Source organism: Selaginella moellendorffii, unplaced genomic scaffold (genome assembly GCF_000143415.4).
Source record: "Selaginella moellendorffii unplaced genomic scaffold, v1.0 SELMOscaffold_384, whole genome shotgun sequence".
Lineage (NCBI taxonomy): Eukaryota > Viridiplantae > Streptophyta > Lycopodiopsida > Selaginellales > Selaginellaceae > Selaginella > Selaginella moellendorffii.
This window is the reverse complement of record NW_003314639.1, coordinates 1-8,189: the sequence shown is the minus strand read 5'-3', so window position 1 is coordinate 8,189 and position 8,189 is coordinate 1. Positions and strand designations below refer to the sequence as shown.

Below are 8,189 nucleotides of genomic sequence, written 5' to 3'. Positions count from 1 at the left end.
AACATACTCATTGCTTATATATGATGGTTTCAACAGCCAATGCGCACACTCCTCCAGCCAAATCCTCGACAATCTTTAGTGTACTTGGAAATGGTTGTCACAGGTGAGCCCTGGCAATTAATAGTATTGTAGAAACAAACAACCTCATTACTGTTGTAGAAAAGCTCATACCCACTTCGGTAATTCACATCTAAGTTATTGCAACCACGATTGACATAGAACTTTTTATCCGATAATGAATTTAAACAATCAGAATTAGACTTCCATGCAAAAACATAGCTTGCATCTACTTTGTAGAGTGATGAAAAAAGCAAAATGCAACAAACAAACACAGTGAAACCCCAGTTGCCCATCTTGAGAACACAATTAATATTGTAACACACACGAGTATATATGAAATGTTAGATTGAGAATAACAGAATCCTTTTATATACGGTGATTTAGAGTTTCAAATTAACACAACACTACATCTAATTTATGTAGATGGAACTATAGATCAAATTGGAAACTATCTCTTTAAAAGTTTAATTGAAAAAATTGCAAATCAAGATGAAGACTATATTGTTCTTGGAAGGTCACCTAGATGCATCCTCTTCACCTATATTTGTATGAAACATTGAGTGACAAATCTATATTAACTTAAAATTAATTATATGCTTAACCTCTCTAACTGTTAAATTTGGGACTATATTCACTCTTAAAAAATTTCTAAAAAGGTAAAAAATTATAAACTTATAAAGAAAAATAAGTGAAATATATTAGGTAAATAAAATTTTAATTATGATAAGATAATTTAAGTCTTAAAAATATAATCTCATAAATATTTTTCTGAAAGACTTGCCTTTTAAGTATTAATATTTATAACCAAAATAGATAATAAGAGGTAATTTATAATATTATATATAAGTGTGAGAAACTTAATATGGAAATGAAGTTTATAGCTTTTATATATAAGAATGGGGTTTGAGAAGGTTCATATATACTTATATGGTTTATAGGAGGGCGATAATGTGGCAGTCACTTTATTATTAAAGTAAAAAAAACTTAGTTCATTCTATTGGTTGGTGGGTCTTGAAGATTTAGATATATAAGTTCAAGTTTATTCACAACTTAAAGAGTTCTATGGTTAACATTAACACTCTTTTTTAAGCTCTTCTCTCTTCTTTGCTTTCTTCTCTTGTTTCTAAGGAGCCTATTATTTTTGCATTAGTGGAGAAATTCTATATCCTTTTGTCTTGATTTCCAGGTTGAATGGTGCTCATGCAAACAGCCTCAAAGCAAATCTACACTGGGTGCCACTACTAATATGGCAAACACACTTATTGATTTGGAATAAATGGCACTCAAAGCCTATAAAGTTTTAAAGATAAGATTACTCAGGAGATTGGGAAGTTATTTTAAAGACTCTCTTATCCTTTTGTTTTTCCTAATGATCTTTATCTAGTTTGAGAGGTAATGCTAAAGATTGTTTGGTAAAATTATTGCTAAATACCCCTAATGGGCATTTGCAATGCACAATGTGGATGATAAAGAGGGTAGCAAGAGCCTAGGTTTGAGCTTGCCAATAATTGCTACTAAACACTCCTTTATTGTGGAGTATTTCATCTTTACTTGTTATAAGATGATATTGACTAAACACACTTATACTTTTTTGCATCAACACACTTTTGAAATTAATATTGAAAACATTCACATGTAAAATGAAAAGTTTAGTGTAGTAAATTGAAGGAGTTGTCAACACTTCTTTGAGATCTAAAAATTCCCACTTATAGCCCTTTGCATATACCCAACAATTATAAGACCTAGAATATAATATAAATTATCAACCTAGGCCTATTATGTGTCCATGTTATGTTGTTGTGCCTAGTGGAGGGAGATCAAATGCTAGACTTTAAGGACACTAGTAACAGTTAGCCTGTTGCCTCTATTGTCTTTGTCCTGCTGTTTGGAATATTGGTTATGGTTGTAGAAACTTATACTTATATCTATGAGAGATCGTAGCAATTGGAAAGCATAATTGTAACGTACTTCTTTTAGGCACTGGAATATGGTAAAGAGCTTATTGTGAGCATCATACATAAAGTTGATTTACAAGTCTCTATGATGGCCTTCCCCTCTTAGAATGACTCTGCCTAGAATGGGAGATGTGGTGAAGGAAATGCTTAAGCTCAGCCACTTCAAAACTGCTGACTACACAACAACAACTTAACTCAACAATTGAAAAGGTGTGATCAAGGATAACCTTCAAACACTACTTGACAACCAACATCACTATCTACATTGTACTCTTTGAGTGTCCATGACTTTGGTTTGAATTTTAGCATAGCTGAACATACTCTATCAATGTTCATGTGCTTGAAAAGTTGAAGAAAACATGTTCAAGGTCTCAACAAGCAAGCCAAGGCTGATGCTAGTGAGTAAAGAGCCCTAGAAAAAGAACATCAATGAAACAATGAGAAAGAATTAATTAAACTTGAATAAGGCATCCCCATTCTTTGAAAATTTATGCTTTGAGACCTCACCAATCAGAGTGGAAAAGGGAAGAGTATTCTTAAAATCTATTTCCTCTCCCGCCCAGCTTCCAAGAAAATACCAAAGTTCAAATCATTTTTCACTCTATACCTCTGGCACTGAGGCGCAAATGAAACTTTTGGCCATAATAGTGGTAGAGTATGGGCTAGAACATATCCTCTTCAAGAGCTTTATAGACTTTTTCCACTCTAGTTCTTACCTGTAAAGATCACAGTGGGTTTTCCTTTGTAGGTCTTGCAGCTCAGAAACAAGAAAAAACTTTCATTCTCCTAGAAAATGAGAGATAAAACTAAGTTGAGAAATTTACTCTCCAATCCTCCCACAGAATTGTATTGATGTGAAGTTCGTTGCTTGGATTGATAAGTTCTTTAGAGAAGGAGCTGCAAAGACACTATATAGAGCTATCAAATCCTTTCTTAGACATAGACCAAGTACACTATATCCTATAAACTAATGTTGAATATTTTTTGCAAAAAATATTTAATATTAAATATTAGATTATAAAAGAACTAAAGAAATTTTATAAAAGTTTAGTATAAAAAAATCCTGATTAGATTGAAGAATATTCTAATACTATTTATTATACCACCAGTAAGAGATAATTTCATTTAACAAATGCTAGTCTTGGTCAAAGTCTGAGGATTTCTTTTCTGATTTCTTTTCTGATTTATTTTCTGATATTTTTATGTATAAATTTTTCTTTCTCTATGTTTAAATATTTTAGGATTATAAATATCATATCTATGTGTATTTTCACATTGAAAGACATGGAAAGTGTGTCTAGAATTTTAGTTTTTCTGTTTATTCTCTTAAAAAAGAAAGTATTTTCAAAGCAGGTAAATTTTAATTCATAAAAATTATATTCGTATTAAAACCTTTTCTTTTTTGAAATAGTGTTCATCATGCTGGAATGGATGCATATTTCACTAAGGTTTTCTTATGGAAAATATATAAAATTTATTGATATTGATAATGATAATTTTGAAACTTTTAAGACTGATGTATTTAAGTATAATAAAGATTTTCCATCTCTATATGAAAAATTATGTAAAGTAATTATATCATGAGATGACAATGGATTGTTTCCCAATTCGTTTGTATAAAGTGTTTCAATTTTTATGAATAACTCCTTACTTAGAGAGATTATAATTAATTATTGGATTAATAAAGTCAAATACGTTAATATATGTTAAATATTTAATATAGCAAAAACAATTTGTTCTTTTATTAAATCTAAAACATTCTATGTTATAATAACACACAAAATGGTATTATATGTGGGAAGCCACCATAATGTGGCTTCAAAGAAGCTAGTCAATAGAAAAAGGTTTGGCATCTTCAATCATGTAGTTTTATAAGGGAGCCACTTGGGAAATGGAAATGCCATGATACTCACCTTTTGACGTTTGAAAGAATTTCACTTAAATTCTTTGCATTGTACTAGTTTAGACATTAGGGAATGTATATCCATATATTAAAAGGAGATGAGCATATAATAAAATTTGTTCTCTAAGCAATAACAAGTTTTAAAATCTATTTTTGCATCAAAGCTTTAATTTTATTCTAAGAAAGGTAGGCTTCTTGTCAGATACCAAATACCCTATAATAAATGTTGCTAACTTTGAACCAAGAAGATGACAAAAAGATGTATCTAGAACACTTGTTAAAATGGTTTTTCCCAAGGAGAAGATGTTGCTTATGTGGTGATCTGTGTGCTCACTTGTGCTCTTAACACCAATGGGGTTGACTGGCATAATGCCCTAGTTGTAAACAGACTGCAAAAACTAATATTCAGACTACCACCGAGAGTGTGTTTCACTTCTTCTAAGGTAATTATCTCCTCTCTATCCTCATACCCATCTGTTTCGCTTAATATTCATTTCTCTTTGATAATCCAACAAGGCTGTGCAACTTGATGATGTGTGATCCAGCTTTTCTCTTTCCTCTCCTTTTGCTTCTTTCATGACCTTGGCTATTCACTTGATGCACTTTTGGCCTGCTTGTCTCCCACCACCTGCTGTGTCCTCTCCACCACAATGGCTGAGGCTCCACCACCGCCATTGCACACAGCTGCAACACCAACCTGCTTGTCCCTGCTCCTCAGATTGTTTATGAGCGACACCATAATCCTGGCTCCGGACGCACCAATCGGATGGCCCAATGCAACAGCGCCGCCGCAAACGTTCACATCGTCGTTAGAGATCCCGAGCAGCTTGCAGTTGGCCAAAGTCACAACCTGTAGACACAGCAAAGCAAGAAGGAAAGAGCACTTTGATATTATCAAGACTGAGGAGAAACTTACAGAGAATGCCTCGTTAATCTCGAACAAGTCAACGTCGTTGAGCTTCCGACGTGCATGTGCTAGAGCTCGAGGAATTGCCACGGCCGGACTGGTTGGAAACTTTTCTGGAGGCTGACGAAGAAGAAAAGGACACGAAGGCTACCTCAGCACTGGAAACAGCACATCTTTTTACTAGTTGCGTACCTGAGCTGCGTCCGCAAAGCCCCGGATGGTAGCAATCACCGGCAGTTTGTTCTTCTCCGCGAACTCTGCGGAGGCCAGCAAAAGCGCCGCCGCTCCATCGCTTATTTTCGACGAGTTGGCAGCAGTTACCGATCCATCGGTCTTGAAGACCGGCAGAAGCTCCCGCATTTTATCTGGATCAAACTGGCATCAAACAAATAGAAAAAGCGTCATCTATGAAACACATGAATGAACGAATGAATTGAGAAGAGAAAAAATACCCGGGAGCACTCTTCATCGATACTGACTAGCACGGGTTCCTTCCCTTTCTTACCAGCAATGATAACTGGCGTCACTTCCGCGCTCGCGGTTCCTGCTTCTCGAGCCGATATGGCACGCTCGTAGCTCACGATAGCGTGAACATCCTGGTAAAACGAGTTTTAGACAAGACACCAAGAAAAATGAAAAAGAGAAAAAGTAGATGGCAAACCTGTTCTTCCCTTGAGATTCCCATTTCCTGAGCGCAGGATTCAGCATAAGTTCCCATCGCATTGTTCGTGAAGGCATCAGAGAGACCGTCACAAAACATGCTGTCCTTTACAGTCAAATCTCCCATGAGCTTCTTTGAAGGATTCTGGCGTGGAAGAAGAAATGGAGCATTCGACATGCTTTCCATTCCGCCAGCCACGACGAGCTCATTTGTTCCCAGTGCGATGCTCTGAGCAGCTAGCATCACCGCTGTCGAAAACGAAGGAAACACTTGTTCACAAACTGTAACAAAGATAAGAAAACTACTCCAAACCTTTCATGCCGGAAGCACAAACTTTGTTCACAGTTGTGCAAATGGTCTTCGCTGAAAGCCCAGCACCCTGCAAAAAATCACAGATGAGAACCTGTCAGCGAGAGGAAGAAACTTGGATCTCCAGTTCGATCATCACAACCATAATTTGCATCAAGACGAGCGAGAATTATGATCGTGAAGAGTGAAAGAGAAATACAGGATGAACGGACAAGAGCAGCTTGGCGTGCCGGCGCTTGGCCAAGTCCGGAGCTCAGCACATTTCCCATGTACACCTCTTGCACTTGCTTTGGATCGATCTTACTCTCTTCCACAACGGCTGCAAACAAATCAAACACTCACAAGTTCTTTGCCGGACTGAAAGAATTTCCCAGCATACCTTTGATGGCCGCTGCGCCGAGCTCCCACGCTCTGAGCGGCGAGAGCAATCCCTGGAAGGCGCCAATTGGGGTCCGCTTGGCAGCTACCACCACCACATTCTCCAGGCGCTTGGCCGCGTGCTGCAAGCTCGATTCGGCCTGGGCGGAGAAGCGGCGGCAGCAACCCAGTCGCCCCATTCCCCACTACAAACTAAGAACAAAAATAAGAACCCTAAATTCCAACAAAAATATACAGAAGTTAGAATCCTCTTATCTACAATTCCTTGCTTTTCTCACACAAATCATCTGGAATTGGAGCTACTAGCAGAGAGAGCTGATGCTTTTCATGGGTTTTCTCGTGCTGGAAGTTGTGATCGCCTAAGAAATGCGATGGCAATTGATAGGACACGAGCGATGCCTGGATTTGCAAGAACTTGGCGCGCTCAATCACAACCCTGTACATGGCTTCCAGCGACTCGGCATGCTGCTTGAGCTCTTCGATTCCCATGCCGCTCACATCTTCCTCCCACCACTGCAATCCACGCCCTCCTCCCGCGAACTCCCTTTGCAAGATGGTGTGCTTCTCAGTCTCATTCTCCAGCTCCTGGAGCAATTCGTTGTACTGCTTCTCTAGCTGCCGGATCTTCTCGATCTTCTCGCAATTGATCTGCACGGGGCGCTTGAGCGTTTTGTCAATCACGTAGTCGATGCAGGGATGGCCGAAAGAGAAGGCTTTGCCAGCCTGCGAGAAGACGATGATCCCAACCTCGGAGCCACAGAGGATGGAGAGCTCGCTGGCCTTCTTGATGAGACCCATGCGACGCTTGGAGAAGCAAACCTGCCTGGCGCTGCGATTCTCGATCTTCTTGATCTCGATCTTGGCCCGGCCCATCTCAAGATTGGTGAGAGAAGTGATTGGATCACAGCGCAGAAACAAATCCTCGAATTCGAGGCCGCCGCCAATGCCAAAGAATCGCTCCAAATTCGCCCAAAATCACCGCGCACTGCTACCGACACGTGGCAGTAGCTTCCACACTTGGCTTCCATTTTGGCTATGGCGGACATTGCTAAATTGGAAGAGATTTCCTTGCGGCAAAATAGCAAATCCAAAGGGGCAAAAGAATTTCACTTTCGTTTTGCTTGAAAAGGTATAAAGTCAATCTTAAGCATTTTTAGAGAACCCGGCGTGACTCGAACACGCAGCCTTCTGATCTGGAGTCAGACGCGCTACCATTGCGCCACGGATCCCTTGCTTCGACTAATTTCACACAAATCTCACCCAGATTTGTGCATCACCAGGGAAATGATGATTTTGCCTCTGTTGCAGCATAGCAGAGTCTACCACCTCCATACAACTTCAGTTAGCTGTAGTTCTTCACTTGTAATTACCTCTAGTTGCTTAGTATTTATAGAGCAGGTTTTTTATTAAATTTATCAAGCAAATCTATGTTCTTTCTTTTCTCACACCATATTGGAGTGTTAGTTTAGATCATAGCTCCTCCTTTTAATTCATTCTTAAGCCATACAATGTCATTAAATTATGATGCAGCTATATCATAAGGAGAAGAATATTTAGAGTGTTGTTGATTGTATGTATCTAAAGCTATTTTTGATCCATCTCTCATGAATAAATATTGGAAGTAATAAGATCACAAAGCATTAGGAATCATTGGACGAGTATACACCAAAGTCTATTGAAGTCACTTGGATTTATCCAAGAGTTCCAAAGTAAATTAGAACAATGCTGGCAAGATAGAAAAACAAGACATCGAAAGTGCTGAGGAGTATCTAAGCCAATTTTAAGAAGTTCTCAATCAAATTATTTGAAGTTAAAAGTAATACTTAATAATGGTATTGATGATCATCTCAAAGTAACTATAGTTCAAATACAATCTTGAAAAACTTTTGAGTAGATAGTTCCTGAGGTTCTAAGCTGGACAAAGTCTTTTCTTATTACAAAAGGTTCTTGGAAAGGTGTGTGCCTTAAGAATATGAACACATGATCATCAATTCAATTATGTAAATCAAGAGTAAT

General features: G+C 38.1%; 2 protein-coding genes and 1 non-coding gene across 3 annotated transcripts; all 3 read right to left on the bottom strand.

The window, feature by feature from the left end:
- Positions 1-4,377: 4,377 nt before the first annotated feature.
- LOC9641188 (acetyl-CoA acetyltransferase, cytosolic 1) lies at positions 4,378-6,352 on the bottom strand. Its single transcript, XM_002994544.2, has 8 exons — positions 6,175-6,352; positions 6,008-6,114; positions 5,799-5,865; positions 5,487-5,734; positions 5,278-5,421; positions 5,018-5,200; positions 4,835-4,945; positions 4,378-4,768 (listed from the first exon to the last, which is right to left on the bottom strand). Exons 1-8 carry the CDS (start codon positions 6,350-6,352, stop codon positions 4,505-4,507), a joined length of 1,302 nt encoding a protein of 433 aa, XP_002994590.1. The 3' UTR covers positions 4,378-4,504.
- A 55-nt stretch (positions 6,353-6,407) lies between these two features.
- LOC9641189 (agamous-like MADS-box protein AGL62) lies at positions 6,408-7,153 on the bottom strand. The gene has a single exon (XM_002994543.2). It carries the CDS (start codon positions 7,044-7,046, stop codon positions 6,429-6,431), a length of 618 nt encoding a protein of 205 aa, XP_002994589.1. The 5' UTR covers positions 7,047-7,153; the 3' UTR covers positions 6,408-6,428.
- A 177-nt stretch (positions 7,154-7,330) lies between these two features.
- On the bottom strand, positions 7,331-7,402 carry TRNAW-CCA. Its single transcript has one exon. It is a non-coding gene; the product is annotated as a tRNA-Trp (tRNA).
- Between the last annotated feature and the right edge of the window lie 787 nt (positions 7,403-8,189).

What these genes read in the sequence shown, in the direction of transcription:
- LOC9641188 (XM_002994544.2), bottom strand. Translation starts at nt 6,352, where the DNA reads ATGGGGCGACTGGGTTGCTGCCGCCGCTTCTCCGCCCAGGCCGAATCG. An exon ending in CGGCGCAGCGGCCATCAAAG is followed by an intron (nt 6,115 to 6,174) that starts GTATGCTGGGAA and finishes ATTTGTTTGCAG; the next exon opens with CCGTTGTGGAAGAGAGTAAG. An exon ending in TTGTGCTTCCGGCATGAAAG is followed by an intron (nt 5,735 to 5,798) that starts GTTTGGAGTAGT and finishes CGTTTTCGACAG; the next exon opens with CGGTGATGCTAGCTGCTCAG.
- LOC9641189 (XM_002994543.2), bottom strand. Translation starts at nt 7,046, where the DNA reads ATGGGCCGGGCCAAGATCGAGATCAAGAAGATCGAGAATCGCAGCGCC.